The sequence below is a fragment of the Accipiter gentilis genome, chromosome W (assembly GCF_929443795.1).
Source record: "Accipiter gentilis chromosome W, bAccGen1.1, whole genome shotgun sequence".
Lineage (NCBI taxonomy): Eukaryota > Metazoa > Chordata > Aves > Accipitriformes > Accipitridae > Astur > Astur gentilis.
The window spans coordinates 16715699-16741653 of record NC_064918.1 but is presented as its reverse complement, the minus strand read 5'-3'; the positions used below and the strand labels follow the sequence as shown (position 1 = coordinate 16741653).

Genomic DNA, 25955 nt, shown 5'->3' with positions numbered 1-25955 from the left:
TGTTTGTCACTGTTAAAGTATACCTCAACACATATTTCCTATGCCACCAGTCTATGTTTATAATATATTACCTTACAATGAACTGTAATGACAAGGTTTTAAGGGCTCTGCTATGATATAAAATCAATATAGATAAATTTATTTATAAAAGTAGAGATTAATATAGTCTTAAGATAATTTGAAAATCTTTCTGAATAAATTATAGGAACATATTTCTTATGGAAATAATCCTCAACCTATATTTAATTCATAAAGTGAGTAATGTACTTATACTTAAATGCTATTCATTGTTAAATAATTGTAAAACTTTGGGCAAACAGATGAACTGAAATTGTTTTGAAAAAAAAAATTAACTGATGTAAAGAATGTGGCACTGCATATGCATCTGCATCCTGTGGCTGCCAAGAATATAGAGATGCTAATGGCGGTTCTGAGAGCCCTGCTGTCATCAGACCCCTTGCTTTTAGCACATGTCTAGTCCTGGAAAGAAAGCACAGGCACAAATATTTAAGGCCTTAGTGATTGCATGCTGTCGTGGTTTCAGCCCAGCCGGTAACAAAGGACCACGCAGCCGCTCGCTCACTCCTCCGCCCCCCTCCGGTGGGATGGGGACGAGACGGAGGAGAGAAAAAAAAGAAAAAGAAACTGGAACCTCGAGGGTTGAGATAAAGGCAGTTTACTGGGACAAACACAAAGAGATTACAACAACAACAACGGCACTAATGAAAAAAAAAAAGTATACAAAAAGAGTGATGCACAGTGCAACTGCTCACCACCCGGGACCCGACGCTCCGCCACTTCCCCCACCGAAAACAGAGACCACCCCCCAGCCCGCTCCCCATTTATATACTGAGCATGATGGCACATGGTATGGAATAGCTCCTTGGCTAGTTCAGGTCAGCTGCCCCGGCTATGCCCCCACCTCCCAGGTTCCTGTAAAAATTAACTCTATCCCAGCTGAACCCAGGACACATGCAAAGAGCAAGCACAGCATAATTACTAAATATAGATGATAGAAAGCTACATGTATCTCCCCTGGCTTCTTAGATGTATTATTTACATAGCAATTTCCTTTCCATGCTCCCTAGAACAAAAATTTTCAGGATCTACAAATGCTGTTGATGTTCCATGTGTCCTTGATCTGTCGAGTCTAGACCATGATTTGTCTCCTAGTTGTAATATAACTCTTTCTTTGTTATTCTGATACCATGCACTCCCTTTTCTCTTGTTTATATTATACACTAATGGCTCAAATACTGGCCTAAAATTCCTTCATGTTGTATTCCCTAAAGGCCTTATTTTTTTAACTTCTGATTTAGGGTATTTCACTATGGCACCTGTTCTTTCACTATCATACCTGTTTTACAGTTGATGATATCCTTAAATATCTTTTTTTCAGGGCCAATTGGCCATCCCAAGATCTGCCATTATTAAGAGAGTCTGCCTACTGGGTGTTTAAAGAGTCTGATGCATTACTTCTACTTTAGCTGTTATTATTAATCCACATAGGCTTAGTCCACTCCTGCCAGTTTGCCTTCTCTTTCTTCCACATGATCTGCTATCGAGGCTGTCACCATGCCTACTTACACTCCTCAAAATTTCTTATAGTCTTTACACCTCTCATGCCATTTATGCATCTCTTTCCCCTGTAGCTAGCAATATTAGTCAAAGTGGCACTCTCAAGCAAATTCTGTCTTTGGGGGTGTCTGGCTGTCACTTTACTAAGTTATTTCCAAAGACTTCATCTTCATTTTTACCAGATGTCGTGCTTTAACCACAGCCAGCAACTAAGCACCACACAGCCACTCACTCACTCCCCCACACCCAGTGGGATGGGGGAGAAAATCAGGAAGAGAAGCAAAACCCGTGAGTTGAAATAAGAACAGTTGAATAGAAAAAAAAGAGGAAATTAATAATGATAATGATAACACTAATAAAATGACAACAGCAATAATAAAAGGATTGAAATGTACAAATGATGCACAGTGCAATTGCTCACCACCCACCGACAGACACCCAGCTAGTCCCTGAGCGGCGATTCCCCGCCCCCACTCCCCCCAGTTCCTATACTAGATGGGTTGTCACATGGTATGGAATGCCCCTTTGGCCAGTTTGGGTCAGGTGCCCTGGCTGTGTCTTGTGCCAACTTCTTGTGCCCGTCCAGCTTTCTCGCTGGCTGGGCATGAGAAGCTGAGAAATCCTTGACTATAGTCTAAACACTACTGAGCAACAATTGAAAACATCAGTGTTATCAACATTCTTCGCATACTGAACTCAAAACATAGCACTAGGAAGACAATTAACTCTATCCCAGCTGAAACCAGGACAGTATCCACCCCTTATTCTATACCATTGACGTCATGCTCAGTTCCCATACCTTTAGTTACATCCTGATCAATCATCATCACTTTTCCATCCCTTTGAGACATATGAACAATTTTACATATGCATATATATACACACACTTGGAGATATCATTCCTTTAGTTTATGGATTATGTTCATAAAATATTCATTGAGTTCATTTGGTTTCTGACTCTGGGCTCCATCTGTCATACCAGTCTGTCTGGACAGGAGGGATGGTGCAAAGTCCTCTCAATCGGTAGAGCAGAATTGGGCTTCAGTGCGGTGTGACAAGCAGGTGACATTGGACACAGCAGGAGGATGGTGTGCACCGTTGGATTGTTGCATGCTGGAGTCAGTTCTGGTTCCATCACTACTGCGCTTTGCTCAGTTTTATCACAGTTCTTTCTTGCTTGATCTAAGTGATTCTTACTATAGTACTATGGATATAGCATATAACAATTACAGTAATGATAACATACAGTGGCAGGGTTATATAGCAACTAATATCATACAGTTTAATTCTGGCTATTCTCACCTAAAATCAAATCCCCTTGAGGCACACATCGGACTTCTCCATCTTTTCACATCAGCCAGCAAGTGCACCCAGGCCCTTGAGCAAAAGCAATCCCATGAATAGGTTTACCTTTGCCTGAGGCAGGAGTAACCCAGACTGTCTTCCCTAATTTATTTTTCATGTGCACTACAGGGACTTTATCCCCTTCTACAGTATGTAAAAATTCTGATTGGGCAGGGCCACTCCGATTGGCAGATCCTCTGGTGTTGACTAACCAGGTGGCTTTTGCTAAATGTGTATCCCAATGTTTGAAAGTTCCACACCCCATTACTTGCAATGTAGCATTTAACAGTCCATTGTATCGCTCAATTTTCCCAGAGTCAGGTGCATGATAGGGGATGTGATACACCCACTCAATGCCATGCTCTTTGGCCCAGGTGTCTATGAGGTTGTTTCGGAAATGAGTCCCATTGTCCGACTCAATTCTTTATGGGGTGCCATGTCGCCACAAGACCTGCTTCTCAAGGCCCAGGATAGTGTTCCGGGCAGTGGCATGGGGTACAGAATATGTTTCCAGCCATCCGGTGGTTGCTTTCATCACTTTAAGCACATAGCGCTTGCCTTGGCGAGTTTGTGGGAGTGTGATATAGTCAATCTGCCAGGCTTCCCCATATTTATATTTCAGCCATCGCCCTCCATACCACAGGGGCTTTAACCGCTTGGCTTGCTTAATTGCAGCACATGTTTCACATTCATGGATAACCTGCGCGATAGTGTCCATGGCCAGGTCCACCCCTCGATCTCGAGCCCATCTATATGTTGCATCTCTTCCCTGATGGCCTGAAGTATCATGGGCCCACTGAGCCATAAATAGCTCACCCTTATGTTGCCAGTCCAGGTCCACCTGAGCCACTTCAGTCTTGGCAGCCTGATCCACCTGCTGGTTGTTTTGATGTTCTTTAGTGGCCCAACCCTTGGGTACGTGAGCATCTATGTGATGTAGTTTTACAACCAGATTCTCTAGCCAGGACGCAATATCTTGCCACAGTGTGGCAGACCAGATGGGTTTACCTCTGCGCTGCCAGTTGCTCTGCTTCCATTGCTGTAACCACCCCCACAGGGCACTTGCCACCATCCATGAGTCAGTACAGAGATAGAGCACTGGCCACTTCTCTCTTTCAGCAATGTCTAACGCTAGCTGGATGGCTTTCACCTCTGCAAACTGACTCGATTCACCTTCTCCTTCAGCAGTTTCTGCAACTTGTCGTGTAGGACTCCATAGAGCAGCTTTCCACCTTCGATGCTTTCCCACAATGCGACAGGATCCGTCAGTGAACAGGGCATATTGCCTCTCATTTTCTGGCAGTTTATTATACAGTGGGGCCTCTTCAGCCCATGTCACCTCCTCCTCTGGTGACATTCTAAAATCTTTTCCTTCTGGCCAGTCTGTGATCACTTCTAATATTCCTGGGCGACTGAGGTTTCCTATGTGAGCCCGTTGTGTGATCAGTGCAATCCACTTACTCCACGTGGCGTCAGTCACGTGATGTGTAGAGGAGACCCTCCCTTTGAACATCCAGCCCAGTACTGGCAGTCGGGGTGCTAAGAGGAGCTGTGTTTCAGTACCAACCACTTCTGAGGCGGCTCGAACTCCTTCATACGCTGCCAATTTCTCTTTTTCAGTTGGAGTATAGCGAGCCTCGGATCCTCGATATCCTCGACTCCAAAACCCCGGGGGTCTGCCTCGGGTTTCCCCAGGTGCTTTCTGCCAAAGGCTCCAGGTAGGGCCATTCTCCCCAGCTGCAGTGTAGAGCACATTTTTAACATCTTGTCCTGTCCAGACTGGCCCAAGGGCTACTGATTGGACTATTTCCTGTTTTATTCGTTCAAAGGCTTGTTGTTGTTCAGGGCCCCATTTAAATCATTCTTCTTCCGGGTCACTTGATAGAGAGGGCTTACAGTCAAACTGTAATTTGGAATATGCATTCTCCAAAGCCCCACGACACCTAAGAAGGCCTGTGTGTCCTTTTTATTAGTTGGGGGAGACATAGCTGCTATTTTATTGATCATGTCCATTGGGATCTGGCGATATCCATCTTGCCATTTTATTCCTGGAAACTAGATATCCTGTGCAGGTCCCTTGACCTTACTTTCTTTTATGGCAAAACCAGCTTTCAGAAGGATTTGGATTATTTTCTTCCGCTTCTCAAAGACTTCTTCTGCCGTGTTGCCCCATACGATGATGTCATCAATGTATTGCAGTTTTTCCGGAGCTTCACCTTTTTCCAGTGCAGTCTGGATTAGTCCATGGCAAATGGTGGGGCTGTGTTTCCACCCCTGGGGCAATCGATTCCAAGTGTATTGGACACCCCTCCACGTAAAGGCAAATTGTGGACGACACTCTGCTGCCAGAGGGATTGGCAAAAACGCATTAGCAATGTCATTTGTGGCATACCACTTGGCTGCCTTTGACTCTAGCTCGTATTGAAGTTCTAGCATATCTGGAACGGCAGCACTCAGCGGTGGCATAACTTCATTCAGGCCGCGATAGTCAACTGTTAGTCTCCACTCCCCATTAGACTTCCGCACTGGCCATATGGGACTATTAAAGGGTGAGCGAGTTTTGCTGATCACTCCTTGGCTCTCCAGTTGGCGAATCAACTTGTGGATGGGAATCAGGGGTCTTGGTTGGTGCGATATTGCCGGTGGTGCATCATCGTGGTAGCAGTTGGCACTTGTTGTTCTTCAACCTTCAGCAACCCCACAATCGAAGGGTCTTGGGAGAGACCAGGCAGGGTAGACAGCTGTTCAGTGTCCTCCATCTCCAAGGCAGCTATACCAAAAGCCCATTGATACCCCTTCGGGTCCTTAAAATACCCTCTCCTGACATAGTCTATGCCAAGGATACACGGAGCCTCTAGACCAGTCACAATGGGGTGTTTCTGCCATTCATTCCCAGTTAGGCTTACTTCAGCTTCCAATACAGTTAACTCTTGGGATCCCCCTGTCACACCAGAAATACAGATGGGTTCTGCCCCTTTATAATTTGATGGCATTAGAGTACGCTGTGCGCTGGTGTCTACTAGAGCCTTATACTCCCGTGGGTCTAATGTGCCAGGCCATCGAATCCACACAGTCCAATAGACCCGGTTATCCCTTTCCTCCACCTGGCTGGAGGCAGGGCCCCTCTAATTCTGGCCAGAGTATCCAGTACTTGCTTCTAGTAAAATTGGCTCAGAAGTCCCTTCAAGAGGATTGGAAATAAGATCAGGCCTTCTACTCTGTTTGGAAACTGGAGCGGCATTTTTCCTGATAGAATCCCCTTTTGTGGTGTTTTTTCCTCGCAGCTCACGTACCCGTGCATTTAGGACCGAGGTAGGTTTTCCGTCCCATTTCCTCATGTCCTCTCCTTGATCACATAGGTAAAACCACAGGGCACCTCGCAGTGTGTACCTTCTATATTGCTTGTCTTGGGCAGAGGAGCGCTCACTCCTAATAGTTGAGACATTGGTCCTTACAGGTGGGGACTAGGACATATCCTCTTTGAATTGCTGGAAATCCTCGGACAGCATCTCCACAGCCGAAATGCAGGCTTGTAGGGCGGAGAGGTTTTCTTCATATTGACAGAGTTGGCGAGCCACTTCATCCACTGTCAGTGCCTCTTCGTCTTTCCAGCTCATTATTGCCAGTGAGTTGCCATAGGACGATGGTGCGCTCCATACAAACTTCTGCCACATGGGTCGTGTGCATTGGACTTCGTCTGGATCTTTGGGTAATTGTGGGTTGTCCGGGTCATGATGAATCATCTCTAGCACAGCTAATTCCCTGAGGTATTGGATACCTCTTTCCATGGTTGTCCACTTGCTTGATTGACATAACATCTTCCCTAAAGGGGTACCTTTCCTTCACACTTGACAGGAGTCGCCTCCAGATGCTGAGGGCTTGTGTCCCTTTTCCAATTGCCTTGTCAATGCAACCTTCCCTGGAAAGCGATCTCAGCTGCTTGGCTTCCCTACCTTCTAATTCCAAGCTATTAGCCCCATTGTCCCAGCATCGGAGGAGCCAGGTGATAATATGCTCACCTATACGGCAGCCAAAATCTTTTTGTATATCCCACAGCTCACTCAAGGATAGGGACCGGGTTATTACCTCTGGTTCTGCCTCTTCCTCCTGTTCCTGTGATGACCCTGGTTCACCTTCATCCTTCGCTAAGCGAACTGATTTTTTTGTATATTTCTTTTTCTGTACAGGGGCAACTGATACTGGTCCAGGTTGGTCCACTGGTTCAGTTGCAGTATCTCTCGCTGTGTTTTGGATAACCGCAGTGTCTGTTGCCGAGGTTTGGGTAGCAGCAGTGCTCATTGCTGGGCTGGAGGAACCTCAGTGCCCATTGACAAGGTTTAGGTAGCTGCCGTGCTTATTGCTGTGGCTGGAGGGGCTGCAGTGTCTGTTTCTGAGGTCTGGGTGGCCGCAGTACTCGTTGCTGGGGCTGGAGAAGCCGCAGTGCCCGTTGCTGAGGTTGGAGTGACCACAGTGCTCATCGTTTTGTTGTTAGGTCCAGAGACCTTCTCTTCCACTTGAGGGTACTGAGTGGTTTCGAACAGGGCTCGATAGGCAAGGGCCAGGCCCCAGCACGTTGCAGTGATTTGTATCTCTGGAATTGCCAGGGTGACAGCATACCTTTTCCAAATATTTTACTAGTTCTTCTGGATTCTGCATTTGTTCAGGGGTGAATTTCCGAAACATTGGAGGTGCCCACTTTTCTAGGTACTTGCCCATACTACCCCACACACCCTGCCACTCATAATTATCCAGCCTTGGGGCAGATCTCTCGGTGATCTTCCTAAATATTTGTTTAACCTTAAACAAGAGCTGAACCACATTCAGAAGTATGCTAATTCCTTGCAGTAGGGCTAGGACTGTGCTAGTCCCAACATCCCAAGAGTATTCAAATTTTTCAAAATTCTCAAACACCATTGTAACGAGACTGAAGGAGAAAGGAGAGGGGAAATGAGGTATCCCACCCATAGACTGGTTTTCCAAGGAGGAAAGGTAAATGGTATAATTATTAAGTTTCCCACAGATGGCTCCCGCAGTATAAAGGTGACAATGCTGAGTGCAAATACCTGATTAATCCCACAGATGATGACTTTATCATACCATAAACCAGTGTTATACATCAAAGCGAAAACCTTAATCCATCTCCCATGGATAATAAGCAGAGATACAGGGACTACATACAGCAAGCGAGGTGATACATAACAGAACTTTAAAAACCAGAGCAACAACTCTAAGAACACATAAATCAACATAATGACCAGCAACTATTAGACCAATATAATGAATGCTTGTAACAAATTTGTTTTAACAAGCTCTGGTTCAGGTTTGTCATTATCTCAACCCTTCGTACCCCACGTTGGGCACCAAAAATGGACTGTCGTGGTTTAACCCCAGCCAGCAACTAAGCACCACGCAGCTGCTCACTCACTCCCCCCCATCCAGTGGGATGGGGGAGAAAATTGGGAAAAGAAGCAAAACCCATGGGTTGAGATAAGAACAGTTTAATAGAACAGAAAAGAAGAAACTAATAATGACAATGATAACGCTAATAAAATGACAACAGCAATAATAAAAGGATTGGAATGTACAAATGATGCGCAGGGCAATTGCTCACCACCCGCCGACCGACACCCAGCTAGTCCCCGAGTGGCGATTCCCTGCCCCCACTTCCCTGTTCCTATACTAAATGGGACATCACATGGTATGGAATACCTTCTTGGCCAGTTTGGGTCAGTTGCCCTGGCTGTGTCTTGTGCCAACTTCTTGTGCCCGTCCAGCTTTCTCGCTGGCTGGGCATGAGAAGCTGAAAAATCCTTGACTTGATACTAAACACTACTGAGCAACAACTGAAAACATCAGTGTTATCAACATTCTTCGCATACTAAACTCAAAACATAGCACTGTACCAGCTACTAGGAAGACAATTAACTCTATCCCAGCTGAAACCAGGACACCAGATGATGATATCTCTTCTGGATCCAGCTCTCCATGTCTCACCCTTTCATTTGTAACTGAGCAGCATCCTAATGTTTCACTGTAAAACTGGGCTCCAGAATGTGCACTTTCAGTATTTTTCTACATCTACGTGCTTGCGCTCCAGCGCAGTGGCCTGAGTGTGGGACATGAATTCCTTAGACTTGTGTCACAAGTTGCTACTCACAACATAACATCACTGAGCCCTTATGCCTGATCCCACTCCAGCACCGTTTTCAGTAGTTTCATTTAGAAGTCAAATTCAAATGTTCTTATAATTAGCTTGTCCCAGTAACATAGTAAAGCAGTGACGAAGGCTGATTCAGAATTAGAAAGGGATTGTGCATCCTCCTTAGCTTTCTTTTAATATCCTTCTGTTATATATAGATGTGTACATCTATAGCTGACATTGTAAATATTCTAATACACACACACTCACACAGAGGCATTCAGGGTTCTATCACACATTTGTCTAAGAAATCTAAATAAATCTTTTCATTGCTTATAAATGTTCTTTTTTTCCCCCACTTTAAGATGCTGAATATACATAATGCATCAATGTTTATATTTTGTGTGTTAGATTAATTTTTCTGTTTATCCTATATCATAATACAGAGTAGGCCTTCATTAAATAGTTACAAATCAAATTAGATGCAAACAAAATGTAATTAAAAACTCTAAACATAACTTCAGTGTGGATATTTCAAGCTCAGCTTACTGGGATTTATCCAGTATAATCAGTAAGATTTAATTTAAGTCACTTAATTTTATAGAGAGAGGCCTTGAACCAATGGGCTTTTAATTCATAATAAGTAAGTGTTAACCTAGCAATTAACAAGATAGTATTTCTGATCCAGAGCTCTTAGAGAGCTTTAAAATAACTCAGTGAACAAATCGCCACTGATTTTTAAATAACTGTTTTCCTGGTTGTTGTTGCTACTGTGTCAGCTAAACTATATACATAGGGTGTAGATAAAGCACATTCTCTTGAGAACTACCTCCTTGCTGACTCAGTTGTTTTGGCCATTTGGGTTGCAGTACAAAGGGGACTGGAGAAAGGAGGAGGGGACAAAGAGAAAGGGATAAGATGGCAGAAGGAATTTCTTGCCTGTTGCAAAGCTCATAATAAACTCTCCGTGGAAGTATTTCTAGCTTCAAGTTCTGTTCTTGATCAAAGAAGTACAAATCAGAAATAAGTCAAGGCAAAAATTTATATCCAAGCCATAGCTTTCTATTTCTCCTAAGGCATGTTGATTTTTTCCTGCCATCTAGTTCTTTGCTTCAGTACTTTGTTTTAGCCCCCAGCCAGTCCCCTGCTAGCTTCAAACACAGATTTTTCCTCCCTGCCTTCATACACAAGTTATAGCCTTCCCTTTTTTCAGTGAGACAAACTATTGTTCAGGCATCACATGCTGTTCTGCATTCTGACTGACATATTTTACACAACGAAGCACCCAAATGGATATATTTTACCTAATAAATCACAGTAACTCAGGCTGCCTTTGTGAAACTCCACTCTTTTTCTTTGTGGCTTCCTTTCTCTCATACACAACTATGCTTCCTTGCAATCAGGTAAATCAAGTACTGTCCTGAGAATAGCAGCACTCTTTCCTCCACTATTCTAAAACAAAACCATTTTTTTCTAGCACTCAGGCGAAATCTCACTGACTTTGGTGAATATAAGAAGTACTCTTCATTCAGAAGAGCTATAAGTAGCATTTGAGCTTTTTTTTTTTTTTAAGGATATAGTAGAAAAAAATTGTAGCTGCCACACAGGTCACATACAAGGTCAACCACAGATTGATTGGTGTTAGCAAGTAGTATTACTGGAGTTTCAGTACAAATGCATAAGAATGAATATAGTTTCCAGATTCATCAGATTACCAGATAGAGGAGGTGACTGGAAGCTCCAAAGACAGTGGAAAAGCAATGCTACAGTAGCTATTAACCTGTGAGCAAGCAGACTAGACAAAGTTTTGTAATTATTAGCAAAACCAACTTTATCCTGTTCCTTAATCACTTTTTTAGAAAAACATGAGTTGTGCTTCATTCTTTGTACAACAAACATGACTAATTCACACCACTCTTCCATGTACTAACACAAGTTTCTGATATAGATACCAATAGGATTTTGTAAATTTCACGTCTCTTAGGATTCACCTTTCTGTCACAATTTGACAATACATGTTTTAAAATCTGTAGTCTCATTGGCATAATGTGACAACTTCAATATTTAAAATGCCTTACTAAACCAAGACTTCAGTCTTAAGTGCCACTGCCCAAGATAGTATTTAGTAAATAGAATCATAGAAATATAGAATCTTAGAATGGTTTGGGTTGGAAGGGACCTTAAAGATCATCTACTTCCAACCCCCCTGCCATGGGCAGGGACACCTTCCACTACACCAGGCTGCTCAAAGCCCCATCCAGCCTGGCCTTGAACACTTCAGGGATGGGGCAGCCACAACTTCTCTGGGCAACCTGTTCCAGTGTCTCACCACCCTCACAGTAAAGAATTTCTTCCTTATATCTAATCTAAATCTACCCTCTGTAATATGCTAGTATTAGTGAGCATAACACACACACACAAATGGGAATAAAGATATTTAGATACTCAAGGACAGAAAACTGAAATAGCGATTGTTAAATATATTTGCAAATTGCAGTTTATTTATTCAGTTAATAAAAGGGAACAGTCTTTGTAGCAACTGCTGTATTGTACAGCACTAATTCCATATTACCTTCTGTAATAAACTGTGAGTGTGTTTTTTCTAAGAGCATTCAGGAAATTTCTTCAGCAGTACAGTTCAGAAAGGAAAACCTACAAGAAATAGAGGTTGGTCAACTGGCCCAAACTTTAAGTACTTATCTGAGTTATCAGGACTTCTCAGGCTTTTGGAATTAGACTGGCTATCTCACAATTACAGACTGCCTTAAAACATTGCCTGTATCTCTGTTCTCATTTTGATGCTTCTCATCCCTTTCCTAGCTGGAAACCAAAATTAAGAGGTGTAGAACATTTCAGAACATTAAAGAAGATTAAAGCTAAATTCCCTTAAAAAAATAGCCCAGTTTAGGCATGGATGGACAGTTGGGTGAGTGAAAGGCTGAATAGATAGTGTCTTCTTTCTTTCTTTCCATCTTTCTTTTGCTCTTGTTTAATCTTCTAAATATAATGGAAGATCCAGAAGAGAAAAGAAGCATGAGAGGCACAGAACTGCTCTCCCTTAAGCTCAATTAAATCAATTAAGCTGGGAAAAGATGGATATCCTTCATCAGACTGACTTTATTGGAGGTTTGGTTGAACCATATATTCTTAAAAGGATTATCCTGTCTACATTTGAATTTAATGAAATAATAATTCTTAAGCCTAAAAAATGCATATAAGGAGTTGAATAGAAAATTCTAACCAACTAGGGAATGATAGAAAAGTATGCAGAAGGCCAACATTTAATCAATGAAGCCAAGAAAACATAATTGGTCAAATCTATATCCCTTCTGCTTGCAAATGCATAAAAAAGATTGCTTTCTCTTAGGAGGCAGCAATATTATCTAGCATACGCACTCTTTAAGACTGACTTGCCTTAAAATGAGGTGAACAGAACAAGACAGAAAAAGAAAAAATAACCTGCCTTCACTCAGTCCTGGCAGAATCCAAGCAGGGGATTTCATTCAACATTTGGCTGGAAAGCATATTTATTCCTCCCTTCCTTTTGCCTATCTCCTTTTGACTGTCTCATCTCACAGCTGACTAGAAAATTTTCTGCATCTGGGCAACCTCTGTGCAGGTATGCTTGAGGTCTTGGGGACCTGAGGGCTTTGAAACTGTAAATACACAGGTTGTCCATTGGTTTTCAAGGCAACTAAGATCATGTGGACTGTCTTTGCCCTAGAGATCAGAGTTTTTTCAGGTTTTGTGCTTTGTCTGTAAGTCAAACACGTAGGTTACCTCAGCATTCTTGGGCTTTATAATATATAGCCACAGGGGCTAGAGAGCAAGGTTTTCTAAAGCCCACACACCCGCAATATCCAGCTATGTTAACAGAATGGCAAAATATCAAAGTTCTGATGAAAAGAGAATTGTGTTTCCCAATGTAGCTCTAGACATAAATGATGGTATCCAAGAGTCACCCTATTTGTAAGTAAAATTTCAGCAGGGTCTCTGTGTTAAAAGTGATCAATGTAATTGAAAACTGGAAAAATCATGGAAATCCCATTCAAAGAGAAAAATGTACATAGTCATTATTACTTATATGAAAGCCTCTGAGCAAAATTTATTTTTAAGTGATACCCTCTGTATAGATGATTAAATACAATGTGTCAAAGTAATTTGAACAACTTCAGGTGCACCAGAAATAAAGAATATTGCATCCTGTTGCCGCATGTAGATTTTCTGGCATTAAACAAGTTCTGAGCTAATGATGTAGCCATTCCCTCAGTGGACTACTAATTGTAGTCCTGCAGATTGCATGCTGTCATAAAACCTGTGAGAATTTAATATCTGTGTGATGCCTCCTTTCTGCCTAAGTTGACTATAATTGACCAATGGGTTAAAAAATTTACAGGATGTCATGAACACATACAGAATATGACTTCTTAAAACCCAGCTTAAATATATTTAACCTGCCCATATAACCCCAAATCCCTAAATATGCTTTTTCCTGTAGTTCTCTCTTAATCACCTGCTCAGTAATTTTCCTTTTGTGAATTATTTCTAAGAGAAAAAATAGCTTTCTTAATAAGGTGATTTCTTCCTTTCAATAGCCAGGAAATTAAGACTGATTTAGTTACTCATCCTTTGAAAACGGAGTGTAAAGGAGGGACACTCAGAAGAAAAAAAAATGCATTGTTAAAGTTATGCACTAGATTTTTACAATAGTATGTAGAAGTGACCTAATGAAACTAAGCAATTCTTTGATGTAGCCATAAACAGACTTTGGTGGCCTACACATAAGAAGGACACAATTTGTAGATGGAAGTAGTACCTTTTATTAGCTCAATTGGATTAGTGGGAAAAAGCAAAGACAACTTTCAAGAACTTTGTCTGCTTTTTTCTAGCAACAGCATTTTCCAGTCAGTCTAACTAAAAGCACCACCATTATCTAAAAATCTTCTCCTGGGGAAAATGTCCTAAAAACTCTTATAGATGCCATCACAGAAGTAGCATACTGTGGGTCACCGTCGTGCCCCGGTCACAGCTAGGACAGCCTTGCAGCTGCTTCTGTAAATGTGATATCCTGAGATGCATCAGAGCAGTCATCCAGAAATATTGAACCCATGCAAAATTATAATACCTGATGGTTTAATATCAGTTTGAAAAAATAGCCAGGAAGGCCAAGATGAGTGATAAAACTGGTACAATATAAAGGAGTGGGAGCCAGTGTAATTACCTAACCAATCTCTTACATAAAGTAGACCATTGCACTTCCGACTTAGTTCTTGTGTAACAGAGAGGAACAATTGAACTAGATCAACATGTGCTCTATGTAGGTCTGAATCACTTGTGCCCTTTAACTACTTTAGCTATATAACACACTCCTAATCCTTTGTTAAAGCTTCACTTGGTATTTTCTTGGTGTAGAGGTGACACAAAATCATTACTATTTCTTCTAAATAAGATATATTAGGCAGCATGATCTGGTACTAGTCTGGCTCCAAAGAATTAACTCAAAGAAAATAATAGTGAAAAATTTTTCTTTGTGTCATGGTTTAACCCCAGCCAGCAACTAAGCACCACGCAGCCACTCACTCACTCCCCCCCACCCAGTGGGATGGGGGAGAAAATCAGGAAAAAAAGTAAAACTCGTGGGTTGAGATAAGAACAGTTTAATAGAACAGAAAAGAAGAAACTAATAATGATAACACTAATTAAATGACAACAGTAATAATAAAAGGATTGGAATGTACAAATGATGCGCAGTGCAATTGCTCACCACCCGCCGATCGACACCCATCTAGTCCCCGAGTGGCGATCCCCCGCCCCCACTTCCCAGTTCTTATACTAGATGGGACGTCACATGGTATGGAATACCCCGTTGGCCAGTTTGGGTCAGCTGCCCTGGCTGTGTCCTGTGCCAACTTCTTGTGCCCCTCCAGCTTTCTCACTGGCTGGGCATGAGAAGCTGAAAAATCCTTGACTATAGTCTAAACACTACTGAGCAACAACTGAAAACATCAGTGTTATCAACATTTTTCTCATACTGAACTCAAAACATAGCACTGTACCAGCTACTAGGAAGACAATTAACTCTATCCCAGCTGAAACCAGGACACTTTGCATGAAATGTCAACTTTTATTTTGTCAGTTTGTTCTTTTGTTACCTTTGTTTTAAAATACAAAACTCTTTCTCCTAGTACTGAGTTACATAAACCGACATGAAACAGATTCATAATCTTTACTGTTTCTTTCTCCCCAAGATGATATTTCAAGTAATACACAAGCATCTGAAATTGCAGTGCTGCTTGTGATTAAGACTCAGGGAAATGTATTTTATTGCTCTGAATGATCTCATATTTAAATAAAAGAACAGTTTAAAGAAAAACAAAGTACATTTCTTTCTCCCTAAGTAATTTTCCACCTTCTAATGTATTAAATAAGGAAAGTTTTTACTTTAGCATAAACTTTCACAGAAAACTAATCAACAAAATGAATGCATTACTAGGATGTAACGGCTGAAATTGCCACATGTATTGGGTTTATGTGGCAAGGTTTTTTTTTGGGGGGGGGGGGGGGCCTACAGGGATGGCTTCCACGAGAAGATACCAGAAACCTCCCCATGTCCAATAGAGCCAGGGCCAGCTGGCTCCAAGACGGACCCGCCGCTGGCCAAGGCCGAGCCAATCAATGACGGTGGTAGCATCTCTGGGATAACAGATTTAAGAAAGAAAAAATTGCTGCAGAACAGCAGCTGGAAGAGAGAGAACATGTGAGAGAAACAACTCTGCAGACACCAAGGACAGTGCAGAAGGAGGGGGAGGAGATGCTCCAGGCGCCGGAGCGAAGATTCCCCTGCAGCCCGTGGTGAAGACCCTGGTGAGGCAGGCTGTCCCCCTGCAGCCCAGGGAGGTCCACGGTGGAGCAGATATCCACCTGCAGCCTGTGGAGGACCCCACACCGGAGCAGGTAGATGCACCCAAAGGAGGCTGTGACCCTGTGGAGAACCCACACTGGAGCAGGTTTTTCTGGCAGGACTTGTGACCCCACGGGGGACCCACACTGGAGCAGTGTGCTCCTGAAGGACTGCACCCCGTGGAAGGGACCCACTCTGGAGCAGTTCATGAAGAACTGCAGCCCGTGGGAAGGACTCATGTTGGAGAAGTTCATGGAGGACTGTCTCCCATGGGAGGGACCCCTGGAGCAGGGGAAGAGTGTGAAGAGGAAGGAGCGGCAGAGACAACACGTAATGTACTGACCATAACTCCCATTCCCCGTCCCCCTGTGCTGCTCTGGGGGAGGAGATAGAGAAATTGGGAGTGAAGTTGAGCCCAGGAAGAAGGGAGGGGTGGAGGGAAGGTGTTTTTAAGATTTGTTCTTATTTCTCATTATCCTGCTCTGGTGTTAATTGGCAATAAATTGAACTAATTTCCCCAAGTCAAGTCTGTTTTGCCCATGATGGTAATTGGTGAGTGATCTCCCTGTCCTTATATCGACCCATGAGCCTTTCAGTATGTTTTCTCTGCCTTGTCCAGCTGAGGAGGGGGAGTGATAGAGCAGCTTTGGTGGGTACCTGACAGCCAGCCAAGGTCAACCCATCACACCACAGCAGTATGGTTTTGTAGCTATGTTGGTACCTTCATTAGGCAACTGAGGCTAAGCAGGTAAGGTGTGTGTATACATGGTTATATCCAGATATAGCTTATATATCAAGAGAAAAAGGCTGGCAGAAGATGGAGCCATAAGAGGACATGAGGTTCCAAGGGTGAAAATCCTACACCAAGGGTGTGCTTTGTTGAGTTTCCCAAGACAAGATGAATTCCTTTTCAGTTGAGCTGGGCTGGCTCTGTGCAGAGGAGTCATGAAGGCCTGAATTCTCCCATCTGTCTATATTATGCTCGCCTATGAAGCTATTAATATACATTACTGATCACTTGTCTTTTTTTTCCCTATTTCCTTTTTTTTTTACTTCATCTGCCCCACTTCTCAGCTTTTACTCCAGACACCATTTCTCCAGGTTCTGTGCTCCCATGCTCTCACTTGTTCAGGAATTTAAGTTTCTTGATCTGTTTTTGAAAGTCAGCCTTCCTGCCTCCTTTTTTCCCTTTCTTCTAGTTCATTTGTGTTTCTTCTTTTTGTTTTCCTCCCATTCTCTTTCTTAATACTCCACCTAGGTCTATTTTTATCTTTCTTCCTGATCATGACTGGAGTTGAACTTTTCACTCTCCCAGCCTTTTCTGTGCTTCCCTATCAGTGTCTATATAATTTGCAGTCAATTTTTCTTTTTCTTTCTTTAGTAATTTCCTTTCTCTGACTCCTGGACATGCAAGACAGAGTTATTCACTTTCAGAGACAGAAAACAAGCAGCAAGTCTACTGAAAAGTCCCTGAGCAAGGCAAGACAAGTAATAGTTGTTGTCAGCTTTCCAGCATCAGCCAAGACTGCAGTAACGCAGTCTCATACAGAGCTAAGAATGTAGTCTGGGACTTCTTGTGTGATGCCACCATACTGCAAGCAGTGGGAGCAGAGAATAACTTTCCCTTGGAAGGGAAGTGGTGGCTGAAGCTTTACTGAGAAATTAAGTTCCTTGTTACCTATTTAGATGAGAAGGAAAACAGGCTGTTCCTCATTCTTTAGAAAGACAGTGAGCTGGAATGTCTTTTTAAATATTTATTCTTTCATACAGAATTTACCAGGGTAGCCTGGGATTACCCCTCTTGACTTAATGACTCATCAGGATTCACTGATCTTGAATGCCAATGACACTTATCTGGTAGTTCACACCTTGCACTGCTGTTGCTTGAGATTATTTTCGGATTCAGGCAAACAGCACCACATCTTGCATCAAATTTTCCATGTGTTTTTACAAGCAAGACTAGTTTTGGGATAGGGGAGGGTTAAGCTCTGATTCTGATGTCATGTGAGGAGATAGTATTGTCCCATAGTATTGCACCAGTAGCACCCATGTCTTTGCCTGCACTGGGTGGAAGTCATAGCCAGATCACTCCTCCTTTCTATAAGTAGGAGTCTCCCAGTCATTACAAATCTCTGCTCTTTTCCTCCCATCTTTTCTGGTTTCCATTCCTTCCATGTATTCCTGTACATTTCAAGTTTCATGCAACCACAAAGAAGTCTGCTCTTGATCTCAGATTGGTTTCCTCGTGTCTTAATCCAGCCCATTTATGCTTAGCCATGGAGTCCATACATGTTGCAGTGTTTCAGGCATGCTAATACATTCATAAGAAGGGGAAGTATGGCAATTAGAGAGGGTGAGGGAGAGTGAGGCAGTACAGTGAAAAGTGATGGGAGTGTTCTATTTCCATCACTTATAAATAATTCTCAGATAAAATGTTCTTGGTGGAATCATATCCCCATATTCCCACTTAATTCAATTGTAGTTTAGTGATTGACTTCAAAGATGTAGCATCTTACTCTTCATTCACTCTATCTTTAACCCAATAATTCTGAAATTAAATCTACATTAAAATAAAATTATATAAATTTATATATTTTTTGTATCTCCTGGGTACATTCCAGAGGAAAAAAAGATATTATACTTATCTAAGTATAAAGATGTGATGCTACTGAGACCAAGTTTAAAGAGAATCACTGTACTGCTCTTTGTTAAGAGTCAATGTTCATTTCTGCTTACAGACACTTCTGTTTCCACCTTGCCATTACATAATGACACTTTCTCGTGGGATTGTCAGAAGATAACATGTGTATCCTAGAATTAGCACAAGGAAGTAATTTTGACCTGGTTTTTCTTTTTTTTTTTAAGTGGAAGATAAGACATTGCTGGAGATAACAGCTTTCTGCTTCCCAGGTGCCTGGTGAGACATTTTGCTTCACATTATTTTTCCAAGTTCCATTGGATTTATTTTGAAAGGATGTAATTTCTCTTGGAAAGGTGGTTGTTTCTTCACTCTTAGATCATGCCCATGCCTCTTAATTGCTATAGTAGCCAATGGCTTCCCTTTGTCGCGTCCCAAAGTTGGAGCGACTCAGGTTCGTGGATTTCCTTTGTCAGAATTAAGGTGAAACGACACCAGGGGAGTTCAAACAACAATCAACATTGTACTGGCATTGTGTGGCAAGGTTTTGGTAGCGGGGGGGGGGGGGGTTACAGGGGTGGCTTCTGTAAGAAGCTGCTGGAAGCTAACCATGTGTTCGAGAGAGCCAATACCAGCCAGCTCTAAGACAGACCCGCCGCCGGCCAAGGCCGAGCCAATCAGCGATAGTGGTAACGCCTCTGTGATAACATTTTTAAGAAGGAAAAAAGGTTGGGACAGACAGAAACTGCAGCCAGAGAGAGGAGTGAGAACATGTAAGAGAAACAACCCTGCAGACCCCCAGGTCAGTGCAGAAGGAGGGGGAGGAGACGCTCCAGGCACCGGAGCAGAGATTCCCCTGAAGCCCGTGGTGAAGACCACGGTGAGGCAGGCTGCCCCCCTGCAGCCCAGGGAGGTCCACAGTGGAGCAGATCTCCACCTGCAGCCTGTGGAGGACCCCACGCTGGAGCAGGTGGATGCCCAAAGGAGGCTGTGACCCTGTGGGAAGCCCGCGCTGGAGCAGGCTCCTGGCAGGACCTGCAGATCTGTGGAGAGAGGAGCCCACATTGGAGCAGGTTTTCTGGCAGGACTTGTGACCCTGAGGGGACCCACGCTGGAGCAGTGTGCTCCTGAAGGACTGCACGCCGTGGAAAGGACCCATGCTGGAGCAGTTTGTGAAGAACTGCAGCCCTTGGGAAGGACCCACGTTGGAGAAGTTCGTGGAGGACTGTCTCCCGTGGGAGGGACCCCACGCTGGAGCAGCGGAAGAGTGTGATGAATCCTCCCCCTGAGGAGGATGAAGCGGCAGAAAATAACATGTGATGAACTGACCGTAAACCCCATTGCCCCATCCCCATCCCCCTGTGCTGCTGGGGGGGTTGGTAGAGAATCTAGGAGTGAAGTTGTGCCTGGGAAGAAGGGAGTTTTGGAGGGAAGGTGTTCTGAGGTTTGGTTTTATTTCTCATTACCCTACTCTGGTTGATTTGTAATAAATTGAGTTAATTTTCCCCAAGCTGAGTCTGTTTTGCCCATGATGGTAATTGGTGAGTGATCTCTCCTGTCCTTATCTCGACCCACAAGGTCTTTGTTATATTTTCTCTCCCCTGTCCAGCTGAGGAGGGGGAGTGATAGAACGGCTTTGGTGGGCACCTGGCATCCAGCCAGGGTCAACCCACCACAAACATTTATTCAACCTAGCTAACCTTGCTGAAGTACAAGTGAACTTATCAACATGAACCTTGCAACATGTCATTAAGCCACTGTTTGAGAAGAGAAGGGAGGTGTAGAAAAAGAAATGGAAAAAGGAACATGAAATGTATCAGAAGGAGAGCCCTCCCGTTGAGTCATGAGGTTCAGAGCAGACCCCCTTGCTTTCTGGACTCCTTCTCCAAGAGGAGCCCAGGGGCAGCTAGATCCACTCCTAGTCTCAGACTTGGTCAATGGTTTATGTTTCAAAGGATGAGGTGTAGGGACTGTGGAAAAGAGAGAAGGAAAAGAGGGGGAGAGAGAAAGAAAGAAAGGAAGGAAGGAAGAGAGAAGAAAAGGGTTTCACCAGTCCTGGGTCCAGCATTGGTCCAGCCAGCTTAGAGATCCAGTTCTGGAGGGCACGCACTGAGAACTCGTTGTGCCTTCTTTTATAGTGTGTTAGTTGATGGTCTTGACGTGCGCAGTTCCCATTCCCGGGGTTCTCTGGAATCAGTCAGTGAGCTTTGATGGGGGTGTTCATTGCGGAGTTGCCTCTCTTTTCCTGCTGGCATGACCGCTTAAGATAGAAGCACAGTCCCATCTTCCATGGGGCCTCCTCCTCCAGGCGCATATGCTGTGCTCCTTCTCCTGGTCACTTAAGATAAGGACTTGCGGCTTTGGAGAAGTGCGGTCCCACCCTCCCTGGGGCCCTCTCCTCCAGCCACATTGTCCTGTTCACAAAACTCCAGCATTTTTACAGAGGCCGTTTTCTCCACCAAAGTTCTTTAAAGAATGATTGAGACATTGACTATAATTTGTCAGACCATCACACCCTTCAAAGGCAGATTCCCCCCCTCCTTCCCAGATGCAAGGGGACTGATTTTAAGAACCCATTATGGTTTTGATGCTTATACCGTGGAATTAGCTGAACTTTCCCATCACATCTGCAAGCAGGATATCAGATGTTGGGGGTGGGAGAAGAAGGAAGGAATTTGTCTGAACTGTGGACGAGCATATCTGAACTTGCTGCCCAGAGAGCAAGCTGCATGGGATATGTGAGATATGTAAGTATGAGACAGCAGTTGCATGGAAGGTTGAAAGAGCAACATCCAGCAGGAGTGCAAGGGGCCTCAGTCAAGGAGGCGAAAGCACTGGTAGGTGGGATGTTTCCTTTGCATCAGTCATGAAGAGTTGTCTTGGTGTAATAAATGCTAGGGATGCTCCTCTGACATTGAAATAATATTTAGGTTTCCAAAGCAGTTAGGTGACTGCTGTTTGTATTTTTCTTTTATTTCTTCTCTGTGCATTTATACACAGATGATCATATATGCTTTTCCTGTCATGTTTGGGTTGCTAACTCAGTAGATGTTGCTTGCCTGAGCCCCTCTTCATGTCTAATACTAATTAGTCCCAGTTCTTCAATACACTGTTAAATCTGTATGACAACTGACGATGTTCAGTTTCCTAAGACAAAGTAAAGTCTGCAAGAATTAGCTTGAAACAATTTGAAATTCTTGAAATTCTTTCAGGAATTGTTCATTTTTTAGTTTAAAGCAAGTAGTACATTTATAGCTTTTTGCTACTAATACTTTCGTGTAGATGTGCTCATAGTTGGCTCTGTAAATATAAATATTCTTGGTGGGAGACGCCCTTAAGGCCTGTAGCAGTCTTAGGAAAATAGTAGTGCTTTCTGCATATAAGGGTCTACTGTATATGAATTTCTTTGAAGGGCAGGAATGTATGCCTCAGTGTTTATAAGATTAATTAAATTCTGGGAAGGAAATGTTCCTTCTGATTTCAGCTAGCCCTGCAGCTAACTATAATGTGCATTTATATTACCACTGCAGTTGTTCCAATCAGAAAGATGTTACTGGTGTAATATTTGAAAACACAGGGATAAACTTTCTGCTTGCAAAACTTTTATCACTTAATACAGTTATTGCAGCAGCTAATCTTGTTGTAAGCCAGTGTAATTCCTATTTAATTTTTATCTTTCTGTCATCTTTTTTCCCTTAAAAGCCAAAGGAAATAATAAATAATGTGGAAAATCACCTGAAGAAGGCAACCTTTGACCTAAGTAATGCAAATCAGTATTGCACTCTTGTTTCAATCACTTAAGTACAAACAGATGAAATTGTAATGAAAAGATTAAAAAATTAGGCATGGAAAGAAACACAGAAAAGCCCAATAAGGGCATAAAGAACTTATTTGTGAAGAAAGCAGAAAGTCTTTTCTCAATGCCCATCATAATGTACATATTTGCTGACCATTATTATCATTATGTTTCTTTCCCATTTAGGAGATTGTCAACTTCAATTGTCGGAAGCTGGTTGCTACAATGCCTCTTTTTGCTAATGCAGACCCAAATTTTGTGACTGCCATGCTAAGCAAACTGCGATTTGAGGTGTTCCAACCTGGTGATTATATTATCCGAGAAGGGGCTGTGGGTAAAAAGATGTATTTCATTCAGCATGGTGTTGCTGGTGTCATCACCAAATCCAACAAGGAGCTGAAGCTGACAGATGGCTCTTACTTTGGGGGTGAGTAGGAAAAAATTAATTATAAGATTGGAGTGAATGCACTAGAATAAAACATGTTCAGATATCAGACATATAGAGACATCAGAATAAGTCTACTGAGTGTCTTTTGCCTAGAAAATTTCAATTGCAGTGAAGAGTGCACAAAATATTTCTGAATAAGACATTCAGAGTCTGCTTACTGTTGCAAGGATAACTATTGAAGATACAGAATGACCTTCCTGAATTTTCAAGTTATTTTGAATTGAGCACTGTTATTTAACAGACAGTATTTCAATAATAATTATAATAATTTGCATAGAAATTTTATAGCTTGTTAAAGGTAAAATAAGCAGGATTCATCTTTAAAAATGGATACAAATTTTGAGTCATAAATGTAAAGTACTTCTAAAAGGTAAAAATCACTGTAAGAATTACAAAACTAGACAGTGGATAAAAGACCATTATTTATATGGGATATTTTGTTATTCTTCAAGAACATTTCAGGCTGTTATTAGTGCTTTTTTACTGAATTTTAGCACACAACAATGTTTATCCTTCCAGTATATACTATGAGAAACTGGACTCCCTATTTGACTAGATAGCTCTCTAACAGATGTATATTAATAAAAACCACAATTTTAATCCAAATTAAATTCATTTGGTAATCCTAATGAAAAACAGGGGTTTATTTAGATGAAGGCATCCAAATTTTTATATTTGGATTAAAACAATCTTTTTTTTTTTTACATATAATAATTGACCGGTATGAAAATGTTGTTCCTTGTGACTGTAAATTGACTTTGTGCAATAGGTGTCTGCTTCTGTGAGTAGCAGCAAGACTGGTTTCCAGAAGCTGATTGAACATTTGCGTGTACCACTGCCACCCATGACAGTTACAGTTAGTTGGTTATTGTATTAATTTTCTGTTGAATCCCATGAATTATTCCAGAACTGAGTCAAAAGCCTTTCAGAAAATGTTCAGTTGAAAATCTAATCAGTGGTATTTAGCTGGTATATAGAAGTGGGAAGCTTAGAAAAGTGAATTTGGCTCAGTGTTTGAATTAGGCTATAGAGTTACTTAACTAATCCCATTTTAGAATAATACGCTAAAGCAACTCCTACTGATCTGGCCAGCAGGCCTTGTCACTCTGCAGCAGCCTCTGCAAGGTGATTTGTACCCGTATTTGTAGAAGCACTTCAGTAAAGAAGTCTTGTGCTTATCTCATGAGCTTAAACTGTAGATGCTGAAGACAGGAGATTAAGGAGAAAGAAAAGGTAAATGCTGAGGATGAAGAAACGGAGCAACCTTGGTCTTGGTCTTCTCTATGCTTAGCAGTGCCCTAGTTTATGAAAATGAGTTTGCAAGAGCCTGTGTGCTGAATCTGGCCATAATACTCCTCTGAACCAGCAGATGATCAGAGGAGATTGCACATGAAAGTATTTTACATAACTGTTAGCCTGTTGTTGCAGTGCAAACAACTACTTAGCTCATCCTGTTCATCTGCTACCCTTCTTAGCAGGAATGCAGACAAAAAATAAGGTATTTGCAATATCCAGACACCACAAGAACTTATTACACTACATACCAAAGCAGTTTTGTTCATCCAAACTGCAGCTGGGATGAGACGAGGGGTGCAAAAATGGGGGCAAATGCATCCAAACCCTAACAGCTGCTGGGGAAAATGGGAGATAATAGCTGCTGCTTGATGTAACAAAGAGAGGAGAGGACACAGGGGGAAAGAACCTGAGAAAGGAAGTGCCCTGAGATCTAAAGTATTGTGATTCAGACCTTTTTTAACAGAATACCACATAGCATTGTGAATTCCCTGAAGTTGGTTTCAGACCCTGGAGAAGAAATACCTATTTGACTGCAGCTGAAAAGAGAGGAAACAAGCTGCATATTGGACAACTGCAAATTGAAAAATGTTTGCCTTGTCAAAGCAGAAAAAAATTTCTAATATTCTCCTCTCTCTGGAGATGTTCTTTCCCTGAAATGTGTATCAGAATCTGAGTAAAGCTTCCTGACGAAAGCAGAATTCTCTTGCCTGATCTTTGTTCTTAATTAAAAAACAGGCTTCCTTATGGATCTGGGTGTTATAAGTCGCACATGAAACTAGATAAACCTTACAATTGCTTAGAAATTCTCAGAAAGAATGTGCCTGGATAACCATCAATGGAATTGATTAATCAGGCTACATTTCATCTCTGCTTTACATTGATTTTTGAGGGAGGTGCAGAGTGGTGATTCTAGAGAGCCCTCCATAGATCTGGGCTTGATTACTGTCTGCATCATTTCCTCATCTGTGCTCACTGGTTTCTCCTTTCTGGAGGGAAGGAGTAAGTACAAGACTACCCACAGAGATACTGTGGTTTGTTCATTGCTATTCCTGTGGGAAGAACATCCTATTCCTTAACCTTCATGTGTGTTCATAAATCTAATTTTCTTGAACTTTGTGTGCAGGAGCATTACTTAGCTCAGCAGCATGTAGGATGCTAATTTTGATCCCAACAATTTTTTTGTCCTTCAATATCCTAATTGAAGGATATTATCATCCAACATGTCTACTCCAAGTACTAGTATGAATTTGAAAGTAATTTCTGGTATTATGCTTTTCCGTAGGCCATGTACCCCCCTACTCTTGCCTCCACTTCCCCTTCGACAGAAAACACAAAATATGTAAGGGAACAAGTGAGAAATACTGACCAGTCTACACTCCCTCAGATCTGCAGTCAACATACCAAAAAACAATGTCCCCCAATTATTGGAATAACAAAATAGATATATAAAAATGTTCAGAAAAAAAGTGTGATTTGAGGTTGACTATGTTCTTTCAAACCTTTCAGTAATGACCACAGAGGAAATGTTTTAAAGAGTGCCATAAATTATGTCTTGAACAGACATGGATCAGTGGAAGGATTGTTACATAAAGATTCAGGACAATCCATTTTCCTTTTCCTTTTACTGACATTTAAAGAAAACAGTAACTTTTTATTGCCTAAACTTAGAATCCCTGTCCTTACATGATGTACTTGTGTGAGTTTTTATAGCAGGGTGTCGTGGTTTCAGCCCGGCCGGTAACAAAGGACCACGCAGCCGCTCACTCACTCCTCCGCCCCCCTCCGGTGGGATGGGGACGAGACGGAGGAGAGAAA

The 25955-nt window shown here is 42.3% G+C and overlaps 1 protein-coding gene across 1 annotated transcript in view; it reads left to right on the top strand.

Moving 5' to 3' along the window:
- Window positions 1-25955, top strand: part of LOC126035250 (potassium/sodium hyperpolarization-activated cyclic nucleotide-gated channel 1-like) — a 244264-nt gene that overhangs the window by 190860 nt on the left and 27449 nt on the right. Inside the window, exon 6 of the mRNA XM_049793579.1 lies at window positions 22583-22823. Within this exon, the coding sequence (XP_049649536.1) occupies window positions 22583-22823 (241 nt within the window). The remainder of the gene's footprint in view (window positions 1-22582; window positions 22824-25955) is intronic.